The 20504-nt window shown below is 36.8% G+C and overlaps 2 protein-coding genes across 2 annotated transcripts; both read right to left on the bottom strand.

Moving 5' to 3' along the window:
- Window positions 1–980, bottom strand: LOC113278082 (putative calcium-binding protein CML19). Its single transcript, XM_026527015.1, has one exon. The coding sequence runs from the start codon at window positions 851–853 to the stop codon at window positions 254–256; it is 600 nt and encodes a 199-aa protein (XP_026382800.1). The 5' UTR covers window positions 854–980; the 3' UTR covers window positions 1–253.
- Window positions 981–18335: 17355 nt separating this feature from the next.
- On the bottom strand, window positions 18336–19262 carry LOC113278081 (putative calcium-binding protein CML19). Its single transcript, XM_026527014.1, has one exon. It carries the CDS (start codon window positions 19145–19147, stop codon window positions 18563–18565), a length of 585 nt encoding a protein of 194 aa, XP_026382799.1. The 5' UTR covers window positions 19148–19262; the 3' UTR covers window positions 18336–18562.
- Between the last annotated feature and the right edge of the window lie 1242 nt (window positions 19263–20504).

The following is a 20504-nucleotide window of genomic DNA, read 5'->3' as shown; positions in this document are numbered from 1 at the left end:
TTTCTGCTAAGGGAAAGAATGAATTCTGTATATATACATAAGGATACTCGGCAAAAGTATCCAATTGACAGTGTGGAAGTGGTGTACATAAATTGACAACACATGCAATTCCCAACTGGACCTAGCTAGCTAAAGTTTTGCCTTTATTACATTCTCTACCGTTCTCATGAAAACAGTTAGAGATACAAATGAATTTCGAGAATTATGATCATCCCCCATGTTTATACTTGCTTAATTAACTTAAAATGAATGATTAAACCATCATAGCAGAGAATTCGTCGAAGCTAAGTGCACCATCGCCATTAAGATCGAACAGACGAATCATTGTTCTACACTCGTCAGTCGTCTTGGATTCGCCAAGTCTTGTCAACATTCTTTTCAAACTCTTAGGAGTAATAATCCCTGATCCATCCATTTCGTACATCTTAAACGCCTCTTTCAAATCATTCGTTTTCTCTTCTTCTCCACTAACTTCCATGAGTTTAACAAAATCATTAAACTCCAATAACCCATCACCATCCGAGTCCGATGATTCCACAGCTCTTCTTGCATCATCACTAGTAAAATCACCACATATTGCCTTAACACAGCTCTCCAACTCAGCAGCTGATATTTTTCCATCTCCATTTTCGTCAAAATACCGAAAAACTCTTTCGAGGTCTCCCCCGCCGTATGTTTGTGCTTCACGGTCATCTCCTCTCTTAGATGACAGTTTTGTTCTTAATCTTTCTAATGTTGATTTCGGTGACAGAGAGTTCTTGGTAGTTCTAATATTCCTCGACGGACTTGAAGAGGAGGAAGAAGAAGTAGAAGAAACTGAATCACTTCTCTTGATTTCTATAGTGTTTCTCATATCTCTGTATATGAATTTGAAGTAAGTCTTTTGTTTTGTTTTTTGCCAAGATATCCTGAAGTTCTTCTGATTAACCGAAAGATTTTGTTTTCTTTAAGTTTGGAATTGGATATGTTTGATGGAAAACTAATGCTAGAGTTGGTATTTATATGGTGTGTCGATACAGTTGGATTTATGCTTTCAACTGTCATAAACAGGCAATTCTTGCGCGTTGGAGGAAAGTTCCAGTTTGGGCCGTTTTTATTGGTCGGTACGGTTGGTTTGGCAGAAGAAACAAAAAGAAGATTGAATAAGTGACACGTGTGTAATAAATAATTACGGGATGTTGCTGATTAGTAGAAGCGAAGGGTCAAAACGTCGTAATAACGCGTATTATTCGTGATTACAGTGGGTATCTGCAGGCATAGATAAAAATAAGCGAAATTATTACAGAGACGCAGAAGGGCACATGTCGTCACTGCATATGTGGTGAGTAGGGCTGTTCATGGTCGGTTTTGGTTCGGTTTCTAGCCAAACCAAAACCGAAACCAATACTATTGGTTTCTAAAAATCTAAACCAAACTAATCCATTAACCATTGGTTCTGTTTCCAAATGGTTCCAGTTGGTTTCGGTTTGTCCCAGTGGTTTTTGGTTAACCAATAATTATGTCAAACCAAAAAAAAAATACACAAATTTACAGATAAAAAAATCGTAGTTGCCGATAGTATTGGTTTACACAAATATACAGACAAAAAAAATAAAAAATAAAAAATATCAAGAATAGTTAAAGCTTACTCTAATTCTAAAGATCAAAAGAAGATATATAATATATCTTAATTTAGTTATTGACAAATAAAAAAGAAGGAAGACGGGAAGAAAAAAGTCGAGTAGCAGCAGTTGTAGTTGGGGGTGGAGAAAGGAGGCGGCTGAGAGAAGGAGAAAGAGGGAGAGTATCATAATGAAATATTAGATTTAGGGTTTCTATTTATCCTCTAAATCAATGGGTAAAATCTAATACTTGTAAATCGACGGTAGAAACTAAGTTTAAAAATTAATCGGTTTTCCAATGGTTTTTGGTTCGGTTTTAGAGGTTAAACCAAGCCAAAACCAACACTATCGGTTTTCCACTTTCTACACCGTAACCAATCCATTAGTAAATGGTTCGGTTTGGTTTCTTCCTAATTGGTCTGGTTTGGTCCGGTTCCAGCGGAAAACCGAAACCATGTTCAGCCCTAGTGGTGAGGCGACATCGTTCGTCGTTCTTTCTTTGCATGTAGTTGCTGTCTAGGCAAGACTGCTGCAAGGAGTTGTTAAGATATGGTCAAGATATTATACGATTTTGACATTAATGTGTTGTTATACGGTTGTAGCTACATGTATATTTTCTACTATATTTATCCTAGATATTGTTAGGTGTATCTTATTCTTGCCTTATCAAGTTTCGTAAGTTTGTATAAAGCAGGCACCTTTGTCTATCAATAGATACATTGAGTTAATCTCACAACAACTGTAGAATCTCTATGATCATGTTTAATATGGTATTAGAGATAGGAAAGATCCAACAATCAATCTTCCGCTGCAATACAATCCAGAGAAAACATTAGTCTTTGCCTTCTAATCATAACCTATTTCAAAGTATAAACCCTACATTCAGAAACATAGTAATCATGTCAAGAGAAGATTTTCAACCTATCACTATTCGGTTTGATGGAACAAACTACAATCACTGGTCATTCCTTATGAGGAGTTTTCTTAAAGGAAAGAGTACGTGGAAATATGTCGATGGTACAAAAAAAGCCCCTACAACAAGCAGTTCTAATGACAAAGGAAAAATAGTACAAACAAAGGATCCAAAAGAAGAATGGGAGATTAACAATAACATGATTCTCACTTGGATTGGAAACACGGTTATTCCTTCTATAAGCATGCAACTCACTAGTTTTGAGGTAGCCACAGATGCATGGAATTTTCTTTCAAAAAGGCACACTCAAGTCAACTTTGCTCAGAGATATAAACTTGAACAAGATATGAGATCTATGAAGAAACCACATGATCAGACTGTTTCTGTTTTTCATTCTGAGATGTCTATAGTCTGGAATCAATTAGCAGTTATGGAACCAAAATGGACTGTAGATTTGGAACTGTGGCAGAAATATAGAGAGTAAACATGTTTAGTTCAACTTCTAATGGCTTTACGTGATGAGTTTGAGTCTGTTAGGGCATATATCCTTCATCGATCACCTCTTCCAACTGTGGAAGCTGCTTTATCTGAACTTATTGCAGAAGAAACAAGAAAAAGAATCACACCAGAGATATCAGGAGTGTTTGTTGTGCCCACACATTCAAGTTCAAATAATTTTTCAAGAAACTCAAGTGCTTCAGTGCAACGTGACATGTCTCAAGTGCAGTGTCGCAATTGCAAGACTTTTGTGCACTTTGCAAGGAATTGCAATTTTCCATCAGCTAATTCCTCACCTTCTCCAACAATACCTGACACACCCATAACACAGTGTGGGTATTATAAGGAACTTGGTCATTCATCCATATTTTGCACCTCACCAACTTCAAGAAACATGAGAAGACTCAATGCTAATGGAGGAAACAAATCCAGTGCACCAACCAGATTTATGGCAGCCCTGGTCTCATCTGCATCAACATCAAACTCATCTTTCTTTAGATGTACCTGGTGGTAGTTCTGCATCAAACTTTGCTGATATTCAAGAGATGATTAAACAAACACTCTCATTTGGTAACAATCCTACAGCTGCATCTGCCTTCTCTATCTCCTCAGGTATTTATTCAACTGAATGGTTTCTCGACTCAGGAGCATCAAACCATATGACTTTTAATCAAAAGTTTTTTTGAAAGTCTTCATCCTGTCATCACTCCTAAGATTCATACTGCTGATGGATCAACAGTAACTTCAAGTCATATAGGCTTGGTCAACAATTCAAATACCTTTTGTGTACCAGATGTGCTTCTTGTACCAAATATTACAATGAATCTTATTTCAGTTGGTCAACTGTGTGATCAAGGTTATAACACATATTTTTTTCATTTTGGTTGTGTTATACAGGATCTCAAAACCGGGAAGCTAGTTGGGATAGGCCATAGAGTTGGTCGGTTGTATCTCCTTCAATCTCTTGTTCTCTCGGCAGAATCTAAAAGTCATGTCGTAGTTGCTACTCCCACTGCACCTATGTCAATATCTCCCTTCATTTCTTGGCATTCTAGGTTATATTAGGTCATGTTTCCTTTTCTCGTCTTTCATATATGATCAATAAGGGTTTACTAGGAGATACTCAGTTAGATAAAGAACCATATTGAATCTCTTGTAAACTGGCAAAACAACCAGCTCTTTCTTTTAATCTTAGTACTTCTATCTCAACTGAAACTTTTGCTCTTATACATTCTGATGTCTGGGGTAAATCTTCAATTATGTCAAAGGGAGGTGCTTTATATTATGTCAGTTTTATTGCTGATTATTCGCGTTATACATGGGTATATCTATTCAGCTCTAGAGCATATTTTCTTAAGTTATATGTTGATTTCTCAACCATGATAAAAACTCAGTTTGGCAAAGTGATCAAAGTTTTTCGTGCTGATCAGGGTGGGGAATATATTTCCAATCCATTCAAAGAATTTCTTAAAACCCAAGGCACCATTATCCAACTGTCATGTACTGAAATTCCAGAAGAAAATGGAGTTGCAGAACGTAAACACCGTCATATTATGGAGACAGCTAGAACCCAGTTAATTTCTGGTTCAGTTCTTTCCAATTTCTCGGGAGAATCAGTCCTTACTGCAGTCTACACCATCAATAGAGTCCCAACAGCTGTCATAGGAGGAATATCACCTTATGAGCGTCTCTAAACTATTCTAAGCTTCGAGTCTTTGGTCAACTTGTTTTGTACTCCTTCCAGAACGTGAACGTCATAAACTTGGTCAAAAGAATGTCTTGTGTGTCTTTGTTGGTTATGGTATTGAACAAAAAGGGTATGATTGTTATGATCCAGTTAATAGAAAGCTTCATGTCTCTCTTCATGTCACATTCTGGGAGAAAGTTCCATTCTGGTCACTTCCAAGCAGCAAATCATCATCTTTTGAGTCTTTCACTTACTCTGATCCATTTCCTAGTGAATCCAATCCTAGCACTTTCCCTATATCTACTCCTGAAAGTCCATCTCCTCTAGTTGTTGATCCACCAGATACTGATGATCAAGACCACTCTACGACTCAACCTGACAGTGGAACTCAGGAACGAGATCCTGATTCTGAAGAAAATTCTTTGCCACCTCGCAATCGAAGATCACCAGCTAAGTATGCAGACTATCATTGTTCTTTGTCTTCTATTTTGTCATTTTATGAACCAAGAATATACAGAGAAGCTGCAATTATTCCAGAATGGCAGGATTCAATGGATGATGAATTGGAAGCACATGCAGAGGCAGAGACATGGGAAATGGTGGATCTTCCTCCTGGAGAATCAGTTGTTGGAAGCAGATGAGTCTATAAAGTTAAGACCAAGTCAGATGGAGAGTTTGAACGATGTAAATCACGAGTTGTTGCAAAAGTTTATACACAAGAGTATGGTGTTGACTATGAAGAAACATTTGCACCAGTGGCCAGAATGGTTGCAGTTCGTACATTACTTGTTGTTGCTTCAGCACGACAATGGGGGCTTCATCAAATGGACGTGAAAAATTAATGATTTTATTCATGGTGAGTTACAATAAGAGGTTTAAATGAAACCTCCTCCTGGTTTGCCTCATGGACCTAATCAAGTATGTAGGCTTCGAGGGGCATTATATGGACTCAAACAAGCACCTCGTGCTTGGTTTGAGAAGTTTAGCAATGCAATTCTCCAGTATGGCTTTACACAAAGCTTCTGTGATTCAACTATGTTCGTCAGATCGTCAGAAAAAGGAATTGTCATTCTTCTCTTGTATGTTGACGACATGGTTATTACTGGCAGTGACCTACAAGATATTACTGGACTCAAATCATACCTCAGTGATTGTTTCAAGATGAAATATCTTGGACCTTTAAGTTACTTTCTTGGCATTGAAGTTGGCACGTTACCCACTGGTTATTTCATATCACAAGTCAAATATGCATCTGAGATTCTACGACAATAAGGTAACTGACACACCTCTTGAATTGAATGTAAAATACAGTCCTACAAATGGGACTCTATTTTCTAATCCAACATTGTATCGTCAACTAGTAGGGAGTCTAAATTACTTGACCATTACGAGACCAGACATAAGTCATGTAGTTCACATAGTCAGTCTGTTTTTGTCTGCTCCAAGGTCTACTCATTATGCAACTGTTCTCAGAATTCTAGGATATATCAAGGGGTCTCTTCATCAAGGTATGTGTTTCTCATCTAAGTCTGATCTCACTCTTCAAGCTTACTCTGATTCCGATTGGGATGGGGATATTACGAACATAAAATCTATTACAGGCTACTATGTGTTCTTGGGAGACTCGTTGATTTCATGGAGAAGTAAGAAGCAAAGTGTGGTTTCTCTTTCAAGTGATGAAGCAGAGTATAGATCTCTTGCTCACTCCACATCTGAACTCATTTGATTACGATGGCTTCTTTGTGATATGGTAGTTCGAATTTCTGCACCTACGCCACTATACTGTGATTAAAAGGCTGCTATTCAGATTACACACAATGATGTTTTTCATGAACGTACGAAACACATCGAGATAGATTGTCATTTTACTCGTCATCATTTTAAGAAAGGTACAATCATTCTTCCGCATGTCAAATCAGGTTTTCAAGTGGCTGATCTTTTCAACAAAACTCACTTTGCAGCTCGTCTTCGGTTCTTAATTTCCAGACTCAAGATGTGTACTCCATCACTTTGAGTCTGAGGGTGGGTGTTAAGATATGGTTAAGATATTATACGATATTGACATTAGTGTGTTGTTATACAGTTGTAATTACATGTATATTTCCTACTGTATTTATCCTAGATATTGTTAGGTGTATCTTATTCTTGCCTTATCAAGTTCTGTAAGTTTGTATAAGTAACCTTTTATAGGGGCGGCGGTGTGATAGTAATATCCCTCTAGTTGGTTAGGGGATGTCCTATAACAGGTGTAAATTAACTAGATTGCCCTCCCCATTTTTTAACCTAAATCAAAGCTAAATTGAAAATTTGTGTTCTTTCTTCTTCTCTTCTCCTCCTCCCATCAACCGTAACCTCCATTAAAACTCAAAATTTCATCATCTTCGATTAATCGACGATTCTAAAATTAATCAAGTGTAGTGTAATGACTTATATGAGGTATGTTTTGAAAACCCAATTACGATTTGGTTTATTTTGTTCGATTTAAGTTTAATTTCTATCAAAAATTAGGGTTTTAGAATGAAATTGAAATTTCTGGGTTTATGTGAGTTACGGTTGATTTTAACTCAATTACGAACCGTAACTGGATATTTTGATGTTGTTACGTTTGGTAATAGTTCAATTACCAACCGTATGTTCTTATATCTGAGAATTTTCTTCAGTTACAGTTGGTAACCATTTTAGTTTACGAACCGTAACTCAGTTACGGTTGGTATCGAGCATTTAGTTACCAACCGTAACTAGTTTTACGATTGGGTTTTCTTCAAATTTAACCAGTTACGGTTGGTAGTTCATCTTTTACGAACCGTAACTTCGATTTACGGTTGGTTATGAGCAAAATTCCCAACGTAATTAGCTCTGAGAATGTAAAAAAAAATGAACTTTTAACATATTTTAGATAACTTTGAGCAACAAAAAGCTAGTTGGAACTAATTTAGAAGTATATCCGATCATTTTCAGGTCCTGGTTCTTCATTTTGTTGGTTAATTTCTTCAATTGATTGAGATTGACCTTCTCCTCTAAACTTTTTTTTTAACTCTAAAAGTCTGATGTTGGTTCTGATTTTGAGTTAATATAAGTGAAATTAATCATTAACACTAAACTTGATTATCATCATTAAACTAGGTTATTAATTATGAGGATTAATTTTTCATTTCCAGTTTTTTTTATAAGGGATACCTTGAATGCTCATGTAATGACTCTTTTTGTCCTATTAAAATGCCGCCCCTCTAATAAACCATGCCGTCCCTATAACAGGTTACTTGTATAAAGCAGACACCTTTGCCTATCAATGAATACATTGAGTTAATCTCACCATAACTGTAGAATGTCTATGCTCTTGTTTAATATGAGTAACCGAAATTCCAAGGATAACGTATTAACAATCATATAGATCAATTGGTGGAAGTTATTTTATTTTATACGAATCCGTTACCCTTCCTGCAGGCACGGTGCTATTAAAGGTCTAATTGGGACAGTTTTCCACTGGATTTTGTGATTTTAAGTGTATGAGTTCGGTAGTAAGTTAATTTTAGTACACATGGGAATAAATGTATATGAAAAATAATAAAAAATTGGTAGAGAAAAAAGTGATTTTTTTTAATTGTTGGCTTTCTCTATACTAAAGAAAGAAGCAGGTTCAATAGGTAATTGATAAGTGAAGAAGCTTTATGTATAGCGAATACAAGCATCCGATGGAATTTAGAAAAAACATAAAACAAACCCTTTGACTACATGTTTGTTATACTATGTAGTAATTGAGTTTCTGCAAATTCATATATTTACAGTTTTAAATGCAAAACAAATTAGAATTTAACAAGTACATGTTTACAACCCAAAATATAATCAAGGAAAAATGGAAGAAAATTGTGGCCTTCCGCCGTTTAATCATATTTAGATCATGACTGCTAATATATAAAATTGTCCACTTTACCAAAAGTTCTGGCCCCGTCCCTGCCTTCTTGGAACTGGTCCCATAGACATCAGTGATTCAACCACATCACAACTACTCCGCCTGAAAATACTACCTATTTGTCTATTGAAACTGCAAAATACGGCATAAAAGATAGGATATTGGATTCCCTATCTTTTTCTTCGAATCTATCTTGGTAAGTGTTTTGTCTCTTAAGACTTAGTTTTATGGATGCTAATCTGGCGGCTAGGTTAGCAGTCCACGTTAGCCAGGACTACTTTCCAAGTCCTATGTGAGTGCTAATCTACCAGTTAGATTAGCAGTCCACATCAGTTGGGACCATCACCGCCCAGCGCTGCTTGGTTCAACGCAATCAATTTTAGCCGTCAGATCAAATTTTGTGAATTTTGTGATTCGTGTGATTTTTGTGAGCGCTGAACCATTCAGCATAAATGTGACTTTTGTGGCGCTGAACCGTTCAGCGCTTCAATCTCGCTGCTACTTCACCTGCGAGCACATATTAGGAAAGAAAACTACTGTTAACTTTTAGGTCACTTATTTGTTTGAATTGCAACGCTTAACTGCTAATTTAACAGTCCAATCTTGCTCATGGGACTTGGTCTAAATACGTCCTTTCAAAAATGAAACGCGCAACTAAAGAAGTCGCTTTCAAAAGCAAACCTAAATTATGGTTTAGTTGGAGGTCAAGAACTTATGGAGTTTTAAAATAGAGAAGTCGAAGAAACGTGTGTAGTTTGCTAGTCCACTTTTTTTTTTTAGCTTGATCTCCATCGTTATCCGAGGTGAGTTTCGTACAAAGTGGGTTTTTAACATGGCTTGTTTGATTTCCAACAAAAAAAAATGCTCGACTTGAATTTGTTCATCAAAACAAAAAAGTGGTACAAGCATATATTGTACGCGACCAACTTTTCTTATTTTTCTTTCTAGGAATAGAGATATAGGAAAAGGATAAAATTTCCTCGCGTTTTTAGGGGCCACTCAAAAGATTTAGGGGCCAACAATAAAACAAAAAAGGTCACCCAAAGGAAAAATGTAGCCAGCCCTTATCTCGGGTAATTCGTAATGGCGAAATTACCCTTATATATTCGGAGGATATGATAACATTGTTATCCTCCGATTGTAATCGGAAGCCAAAATATTACCCAGACTTCCGATTATAGTCGGTGCAGTATTAGAATGATTTATGTTTCATTTTTTTCATTTCTTTTTCATTTTTGAGTTGTTGTTATAGAGAAGAATGTGAAGGAAAAAAGGGAAAACCCATTTTATCACTACAAAAATGGATGGATATGAAGAAGAAGGTGAGAATCATGGCGAAGAACAAAATGTTGAGGGTTCACGACCGTTTAGAGAAGACGATTTGGGGTATATGTTGAATGATCCAAACTTTTGTGGAGAGGAAAACCTAGACGACGCTTTCATGGAAGAAAATGGAGAATCGCCTGATATTGAAACACAGGTATTGTGTTAAGAAACTCAAATACTCGATTTTCATGCGTTTGTGTGCTTTTGTAAACAAGAAAAACCGATTATTGCATGCATTGAATGCCATGAACTACCCAGATTCGGTAGATAATTTCTCGAATATAACACACTGAGTACCAAATATGTATATTCTGTAGTTCCAAGATAGTAGTTTACTGCCGAATATGAGAAAAAACCCCAAACTGGTATTCCAAAAAAATCTACATTTGGTAGTTATGTAGAGTTATTTACCCCCAAATGGCCCCAAAAACGAATTCCTCAAAATTTTTCAAAACTCAGTATTTTTATCATTTACAATCGGTAATAGTTTAACATTATTTGACTGCCGAATATAACAGTGGCCTCAAAATAAAATTTCCGAAAACTTGAAAATCGGATGTTTATCGATTAAAGTTATCTCCCGGTTATTTATATTCGGCTGTTTTACTACATATTTTAGCTTCCGATTATATCTTTTTTTGCACTCAGTAAACTGTGTACATTCATTTGCATAAATCGGGTGTTTTGGATAACCGATAGGATTCCGAATATAGTATATTCGGCAGTTTGACTTATTTAATAACCTCTGATTATTGTATAATAATTTGTTGCTTTCATATGCAGGCCATTGAAGAGTTTGTTGATGATTTCTATTTGAGGCCCGACACTTCCCTATACTATGCAAACGATTTGGTATACTCATTACTACTTTTTTTTTTCAAAATTTATATGTTAAATGGTTATGCTTATTAGATTTGTTTTGTTTTATGCACGTTTAGACATTTGGAAGTAAGAAGGAGGCAAAGGAATGGCTTATGAACAAGGCAAAAGATAACATGTGCGTGGTAGTTCAAAATAATCATGTTAGTGACACTCGATTTGAAATGATTTGCGAGCGAGGTGGGACGCGAAAGAGTCACGAGGGAAAGAAGAGTAAGTACGTACGGAAGACGAATAGGAAATACCGAACACCGAAATGTCGAGGGAGGAAGCCCTTCACCCTTCGTTAAGGGAGGTTGATGAACCTATTAAGAAAAAGAACACCGGTAGGCCGAACACCGAAGTGTCGAGGACCATCCAAATAAAAGAGTTGAAGGAGTATTTGTCTAATAAAAGAATATTTTCTAGGCACGAGCGTTCGGAAGCCGAATTTGAAGATGAGCCGGAGCCTAAGAAAAGAGGTCGGCCAAAGATCTCTACAGAGCCTTCTCAAGTAAGTCAACCCAATGTTGTCGAAGAAGTTGTTGAGCAAATGAACGCCTCGCAACAAACCCAATCAATGGAAATTCTTACTATAAAATAGGACAAAGGTACTCTTCGTTTCCCTTGAGATCTTAATGGAAGACCAAATCGATCCACATATACAATATACAAAGAGTATTTGGAACAACTCCCTCCACTTATCATTCCATTTGTTTTGTCGACCGACGAGGTTGATGGGGATGGAAATTGTGGGTTTCACGTTGCTACGGGACAAATGGGTTACTTTAGAGAGGCGGATATAGAAGATGTCACCCAATGCCAATATTTAAGAAATAAGATGGCGGTACAACTAGTGAAGGACAAGGGTTTTTATATGGAGATGATGAGGCGAGGAGATAGATACGACAAAGAACAAGAGTTCAAAGACTTAGTTGCGCGTGTGAAGTGCCGAAAAGGATTGAAGACAAGCGGATCCAAGTATTGGATGAAAATGCCTAAATTTGGATATCTCCTAGCGACGTTTTGAATTGCGTGGTACATTTATTTGTTCCTCCTATGTATGGACTTAGCATGACGTTTGCACCCACAAGAACGGCTTGCGACGAGTCGGCTAAAGATAGAAGAATCGTAATGGCATTTGTGAATGAAATGCATTTTATCGGTTTAAGAGTAAAGAAAGATTGTCCGTTACCTCGATTGAGTAAGTGGCACGATTACTTCCCGATGAACCATTGCAAGGATTGGGTGAAACAATATGAGTCCAACATGGTTGATTGGGATCGCGTTATGGACCACAACTTTCCCGCTGAGTTACTCGAATTGATCCCCTCGGATGATGACGATGTTTGATCTTTTTTTTTCGAACATGTAATTTGTACAAGTTTTTTGGAAACTTTTTTGTGAAGATATATGATTTAATCGGTCGCAAATAATACAATGTTGTCTCCCGAATGTAGGAATCGGGCTCTTTGATACACGTTTTGATTACGAATATTAATCAGTATTCGGAACAACAATATTATAACACTTCAATACGATTAATCATATTCGGGAATTCCATATTTTATCAAACCGCCGATTAATATTAAAAATTTGAATTTTCAGCACTCAAACATCAAATGTTATTCTTTTTTCCCAGTCCGAGATGCAACAATTAATGCGGCTTCGAAATGTAGAAACGACTCTCCTCTCCACTTGGAATAAGCATCTTGTGCCGCAAACCTGTCGTCTCTGTGCCTAGCAAGAATACGGTTGTACTCGGTGCACAATTTTATAACATGGTGCACCCTTGAAGAAACATGGGATGGTTCATAATTGTGGCGTGGCTTCTTGTACTTACCAACAAAAGGACCCAATGAAACGTTAATCCAAAATATACGATCGTCCTGCTGTTCTTTGGGTAGATCTTTCACAATGTAATAATTTTTTATCCATTCTGTCTCTTCCTCAACTTGTTTTAATCTTTCTCTATGATGGAATTTTACTTCACCTCGCTTCTTAGCCTTGATTTCCTCTTCCTCCTCCTTCGTTGCCACTAATGATGGTTTAATCTTTTTTGGGTTGTTTGTTCCTTTTTTGTATTTCTTCTTCCATTGATGCAATTGATGTAGTTGTTCGCTTGCATCTTCGAAGTATGTTGTCGATTGATGATGGACTTGCCATTGAAAATGTTTTTCATTCTGATTTTTTACTCAATAATAACTGAGAGGGGTTACCCTCCTTATATAGATTAGAGTTCCAACGGCTCTAATTTTTGAAAATATGGCCGTTGATGTTTCTGAAAATATGGCCGTTGAGGTTTCGTACCAATGGTGCACTACATTCGGTTGCTAACGATACACGTATTCCCTCCGAATGACACATTCAGAGGATAATTTTTTTTGTAAAGCTCCGAATGAACGATGGCCCAAAAATCAGAATTTGGGAAAAACTGATACTTTTCAAATTTTGAACTTCAAATAATCGGAAGGTAACTCAGTTACCAGAACTTCCGAATATGGGGTGTCTAACCTTCTATATTGGCCCTTGGAACCACCTAGAGCCATGGCATGGTTTGTTTTGAACTTGTAATATTCGGAGGATAATTGTTTTTGTAAAGCTCCGAATGAACGATGGCCCAAAAATCAGAATTTGGGAAAAACTGATACTTTTCAAATTTTGAACTTCAAATAATCGGAAGGTAACTCAGTTACCAGAACTTCCGAATATGGGGTGTCTAACCTTCTATATTGGCCCTTGGAACCACCTAGAGCCATGGCATGGTTTGTTTTGAACTTGTAATATTCAGAGGATAATTGTTTTTGTAAAGCTCCGAATGAACGATGGCCCAAAAATCAGAATTTGGGAAAAAATGATACTTTTCAAATTTTGAACTTCAAATAATCGGAAGGTAACTCAGTTACCAGAACTTCCGAATATGGGGTGTCTAACCTTCTATATTGGCCGTTGGAACCACCTAGAGCCATGGCATGGTTTGTTTTGAACTTGTAATATTCGGAGGATAATTTTTTTTGTAAGGTTCCGAATGAACGATGGCCCAAAAATCAGAATTTGGGAAAAACTGATACTTTTCAAATTTTGAACTTCAAATAATCGGAAGGTAACTCAGTTACCAGAACTTCCGAATATGGGGTGTCTAACCTTCTATATTTGCCGTTGGAACCACCTAGAGCCATGGCATGGTTTGTTTTGAACTTGTAATATTCGGAGGATAAGAAACCAAGTTTTAGTAAATAGATTGTGTATATTCGGTAGTAATTTACAAACATTATTTCCGATTATATATAATCGGAAATACAACTTAGTACATATCCACCGAATACCAAACATTCGAAAATAGAGATGGATCATTTCCTACCGAATATGCGTCATTTGGAGTTCAGTAACCTATAGTTTTTCTGGCCTGTATATTCGGCAGTAATTTCCAAACTTTATTTCCGATTATATATAATCGGAAATAAAACTGAATACCTATCCACCGAATACCAATCATTCGTAAATAGAGGTGGATCATTTCCTAACGAATATGCGTCATTTGGAGTTCAGTAACCTATATTTTTTCTGGCCTGTATATTCGGTTCTAATATCAAAAGAATATTTCCGATTGTATATAATCGGAAAACAAAGTAAGTACCTAACCACCGAATACCAAACATTCGGAAACATAGATGGATAATTTCCTACCGAATATGCGTCATTTGGAGTTCAGTAACATATAGCTTTTCTGGCCTGTATATTCGGTTCTAATATCAAAAGAATATTTCCGATTGTATATAATCGGAAAACAAAATAAGTACCTAGCCACCGAATAACCAACATTCGGAAAACGAGATGGATCATTTCCTACCGAATATGCGTCATTTGGAGTTATGAATATGCATCATATGTATTGTCTACCGAATAACTATAGAGTGAGTTATAGAGTTAAAGAAAAAACCTGCAATAGAGCCACGTTCTCGGCAACTTGGCAGGTTCCTAGCCTCGAAGCCTTTCTCAACTCTTCCATCAAGAATGCTAGGCATGCCGTGCCCCAAGAATAGTCACTGACTTCATGGAGAGGATCCAAAAGTTGTATAAGGTTGGCGTCGATCCGGTTGCCAGAAGTATTGGGGAATATGACACATCCCAATACACAAAGGAGATATGCGGTGGCAGCGTGGTTCACTTGCTCATCAGTTAACGTTCCATTCTTTTCCTTCTCCAAGGTGCCTCGAAACATATTCATCAAAGCTGTAATGTTGATCTGTCTTGTTCTGTAACTTGCATGCCTCCTAAACTCTGTTGTTGTTGTCTCTTCATCCCAACCTAAGCACTTTTTAGTTAGAGCATAAAGTTGTGCCCAACTTAACTGCTTTGTGTAGTTAAACTTCACAGCTGTGCCTTGGTCGGGAAGGTTAAGAATCTGCACAACATCATCCGGAGTAATCGTCATCTCCCCAAACGGCATATGGAAAGTATCGGTCTCAGGATACATTCTCTCCACGAACGCCGATATGGCCACACGATCATGTTCCAACAATGAATTCTCGGCGGCATTAGCTAACCCCGAGTTGGAAACAATTGACTTGAACCTTTCACATTCACCGGATAAAGGCCACACAAGCATTTTTGTTGGTGCGGCGGTAGGTTTGAGTAGACGGACCGCATCTTGATGATCCTATTAAAGTACATAAAAAATCCTTAATACAAATATTACGATATAACACATAGACAATACATTAATAAAAAATAGTAATTTTATTACCTCGGTTTCGTATATTTCTCTGGCCCATGAGTCTTTGTATCCAAATAGCAATTTTCCTCCATCCGCCGATAGCCCAAGGATTGTGCCTGCTAGAATACCCTTCTTCTTCAAGTGCCGAGGGACAAGATGTGATGCTTTATTAGCAATATCCTTCTTTACACCATCTTTTCCTTTTTTGGCTTTTTGGGTACCACTTGGTTGTCCTTTTTCTTCTACTCTTGGCACTGGATCAACTGGTTCAATTTCATGGTGGGGTGTAACTTGTGAAGCAGTTGGTTCTGCACTTTGTTGAGCGGCTTGTTCAACACTTGGTTGCACCCCTTGTTCACTGCCTTGTTGTTCTACACTTTGTTCAGCACTTGGTTGCACTCCTTGTTGACTGCTTTGTTCTTGTAAGCTTTGTTGAGCACTTGAATTATCTTTGGCGCTCCTTTCCCTCCTAGCACTAGCTGTCACTTTCTTCCTCCTTTCTCGACTTTTTCTAAACAATAAAGAAAGGAACAATATTTACAAACTATACAATCGGAAGACAAAGTATGGAAATATAACCCGAAAGAACACATTCGGAAGTAAAAAAACACATACTTTTTCCGAATACAAAACAATCGAAATATAACTAAACATGTTTACAATTGAATATGCATCAATTGGAGTTCAGAAGCTGTAAATTTTTCATCCTACACAATCGGAAGACAAAGTGCACATCTATAACCCGAATGTACAAATTCGGAAGTAAGAAGACACATATTTTTTCCGAATGAAAAACAATCGGAATATAACTAAACATGTTTACAACCGAATATTCATCAACTGGAGTTCAGAAACTCTAAAATTTTATCCTACACAATCGGAGGTATAAAACATTATATTGTCTTCCGAATAAATACTGGCCCCAAAATGGGATTTTTCCTATATCAAAAATTTTGAGATTTTTTCAATATATACATTCGGTAGTGAGTGTTCTTCCGAATACTCTGTGTCTACATAAATATATTCGGTAGCCAAAAATTCATTAAACTACCGATTATTAGCAGTTTGTATCCAGGAAGATATGGCCACCAATATTCGGCAGATAATCATCAAATCTTTCTCCCGAATACTGTCGATGTTCTTGAGAAATGAAGAACACGACTACATTCGGAAGTAGATGAGCATGAATATCGTCCGAATCTGGATAAATAACCGAAAACCCTAGAATTTTTTTTTCTCGATTCGACGAATTAAAGCGAAATAAACACCAAAAATGATAGATTCTTACCTAATTGGGGCCATTTGAAGTTGAAGAAGTGTTTGACTATCGGAATCGCCACCACCGACTACATTGCCGGGTACTTGTTCTTCGCGTTCTTCTTCATTTGCAGCAAGAATTTCTTTATTTCTTACTAAAATCCCAATCTTTGGATTGATACCCCGAGCAACATTTTTGGTTCTAGGTCTGTGGGTTTCATTTCCCTTATCCATTGTTTTATAAACGAATCGACGATGTTTTGATTTTACGATTCGCGGCGATGTTTCGGTTGAACGAGGAAAGTTCTTTTTCTTCCACAATCGGAAGATATGAAACTGGAAGTAGAAGAGTTGAAATGAGTAGATTTTTTTTTGATTTGGTTTTTATACGGTTTTACCAGAAGGGCATTTATGTAACTTCAATATCATATAGGGTACCCCTTAACTAGAGTCTTTGGATGGGTACAAATTGATGGCCCCTAAATCCTTTTGTGTGGCCCCTAAAAACGCGAGGTAAAATTTAAGGTCAACTCCAATAATTAGTTATCTTTCTGTCGTTAACATTGTTGGACTTATATGACAATGCCATGACATTGGCATAACTTACGGGCTACAAGTCTACCATACCACTCATGATGGTTTGTGGTACCGAGTATCAGTATCACACCGGTCCTCACTGATACGGATGCGATACAGTGGTATCGCTATGACTGCAGTTGCTCTTAATAATGATTCTCCTATTCCCAACCTAGCGTTGAAACTATAACCTCCAAGTCCGAGGGATCAGACTTACTTGATGGGATATGCATCTGTTCGAGATCATTTATTTTTTCTTCCTTTCTCAGTTTCAATGTTGCTTTAGGACAATAAATTGTACTCCCTTTGTTTTAAAATAAATAGGCTGGGTATCATGTATAATTTGTACATAAAACCAACAGATCTTCTTGAAAAGGAGATACTGTGCTATTAATTTATAGTTCGTTTGGTAACTAGAAATGGAGTCTTCCTGCTTCACACACGGGGAAAAAACAAACAAAACGAAATTCTATCATCATTCCCGATTTTATTCCAAGATGAAATTTTAATTTTTCTTGACTTAATTTAGTTGAAAACTTGAAAAGTTATTTCTTATACGTTATCTGAACAGAAAATGGGTCATTTGTCCAAATATTTTTAAAACATAGTTCAAATGGACGAGTAAGAATTAGTATGGGTGAAATTGACAAAAAAAATTTAGCAAGGATGAAACTGGATTTATCCTGGCTTAAACTTAAAATATAGCGAGGATGAAACTGGATGCATCCTGTGTAAATTAAAAAATAAGAAAAAGTATTTGAAAATTGGCAGGATAAAACTGTTTACATTCTACCTATTTTTACATTTTTGTCTATTTAAACAGTATCAAAATCTAAATATCTTTTTCACCCAGAAATTATTAGTTTTGCTCTTTTTAACCAATTTTATGTTATCGGAATACCTTCTTAGTGTTTCCGCCCACTCCCGGGGACTTTAATAATTCAGTTATGACGGTTCATTACTGAGAAATCTTATCAAAAGAACACCATTAGTAAATGGAAAGAATGAATCATATATATAAAAATATGCATAATGATAAGGCAAGTATCCAATTTACAGTGGGAAAGGGGTAAGCAAACTGCCAACACATGCAAATCGCCGACTAGAACTAGCTAGCTAAAGTTTGCCTTTTATTACATTTTCTACTTGATCTCATGAAAAGAGTACTCAGAGATACAAATGAATTTCAAGGATTATTTACATAACAATTAATAAATGATTAAACCATCATAGCAGAGAATTCGTCGAAGCTAAGTACACCATCGCCGTTAAGATCGAATAAGCGAATCATTGTTCTACACTCGTCAGTCGTCTTGGATTCGCCAAGTCTTGTCAACATTCTTTTCAAACTCTTAGGAGTAATAATCCCTGATCCATCCATTTCATACATCTTAAACGCCTCTTTCAAGTCATTATTTTTCTCTTCTTCTCCACTAACTTCCATGAGTTTAACAAAATCATTAAACTCGAGTAACCCATCGCCATCCGAGTCGGCTGATTCCACAGCTCTTTTTGCTTCATCACTTGTAAAATCACCACCTATTGCTTTGACACAACTCTCCAACTCAGCTGCTGAAATTTTTCCATCTCTATTTTCGTCAAAATATCGAAAAACACTTTCGAGGTCTCCTCCGTATGTTGGCGCCTTATTTTCATCTACTCTCTTAGATGATAATTTTCTTCTTAATCTTTCTAATGTTGATTTCGGTGACAGCGAGTTCTTCCTTGATGGACTTGAAGAGGAAGAAGAAGAAGAAGTTGAAGAAACTGAATCACTTCTCTTGATTTCTGTAGCGTTTCTCATTTCTTTTGTTTTATTGCTGAAATATATCCTGGAGTTCTTCTGATTAACCGAGAGATTTTGTTTTGTTTGAAGTTTGGAATTCGATATGTTTGATGGAGGGACAACTGATGCTAGAGTTGGTATTTATATGGTGCAAGATACAGTTAGGTTTATGTTTTCAACCGTCATAACAGGCGACAGCTAGTACTTCTTGCGCGTTTGAGGAAAGTTCCTGTTTACAAGGATAGCTTTGGAATTTTTTATTAATAAAAAACAGTTTATTGGTCGGTACGGGTTAGTTTATGGCGGCACAAAAAACAAAAGGAAGAGACACGTGTGTAATAATAATAACTAGGGGAAGTTTCTCGAAAAGAAAGACATTTCCTGATTAGTACGGAAATGAAGGGTCAAAACTCGAAACCATTGCAAGGAACGCGTACTATTCAACCACGTTAAACGGTCGACAGTTGATAAAGTTCTGGATTAGGAGGAATTATTGAACTAATTACTTGGAAATAGAGTCAAATCCTATCCATTAATGGAGACCCAAAGGCACAAACGTCACATGTCGTCATAACATTTCGGTCGTTTACACGGCAGTCATCCATACTCTCACACCATCCGGTCCATATCCACCAAAAGTTGCATCCTTAAAAAAAAAAAACGACTACAAAAGCCGATCGATTTATAAAAGCAAACTAATAAACCAAATGTAATTGTTACAGGTGCTTACGCACCAAGTCAAGAACTTGGTTGAATATAAAAAGAGGAATGAAGAATTATTCCGGGTGGGTACACGAGAAGTGGAAGAAACATGCAACTTGTTAATCCACTTTCTTTTAGCTTCATCTTTAAGGTCAGTTCCGTACAAAGTGGATTTCTAACATGACTTGCTTGTTAATCCACAGCTAGTAGTATATATCAAGGTTCGAAAAACGGGTCACGGCCCAGGTCACAGGTACTAGGCGTGACCGTTATAACGTGTTTTGACGGGTGTAAGCACGTTTTGGGTCAAAAACGCGTTATATAGGAATACAACGCGTTTTTTTGACGTTTTTTTAAAATAACGGGTGTGATAACGGTTAAATAAGAAAAATAAATAATTTGTGATCTGAATTTCCTATGTAACGGTAATTACAGCTGTGAAAACGGTTAAAACGGGTCTAAATAACGTTGTTCCTACGTTTTTTCATTTTTTTTTGGTTTAATTTATTTATTTGATTTTTTATTTATTTGTTTATGAGTTTTTAACATACAAATTTATGGATACTAATGCCGGAGAAGGTACATCACAGCGTCCACATGCCTCTATGGACATACCTAGTTCTTCAATGCGTACACCACACCAAGCACCTAGGATGTCTGTAGATATGGGAGG

This window comes from Papaver somniferum, chromosome 5, assembly GCF_003573695.1.
Source record: "Papaver somniferum cultivar HN1 chromosome 5, ASM357369v1, whole genome shotgun sequence".
In the NCBI taxonomy this organism is placed as follows: Eukaryota; Viridiplantae; Streptophyta; class Magnoliopsida; order Ranunculales; family Papaveraceae; genus Papaver; species Papaver somniferum.
Note: the sequence above shows the minus strand (reverse complement) of the source record. Positions and strands in the feature narration are given on the sequence as shown.

What these genes read in the sequence shown, in the direction of transcription:
- LOC113278082 (XM_026527015.1), bottom strand. Translation starts at nt 853, where the DNA reads ATGAGAAACACTATAGAAATCAAGAGAAGTGATTCAGTTTCTTCTACT.
- LOC113278081 (XM_026527014.1), bottom strand. Translation starts at nt 19,147, where the DNA reads ATGAGAAACGCTACAGAAATCAAGAGAAGTGATTCAGTTTCTTCAACT.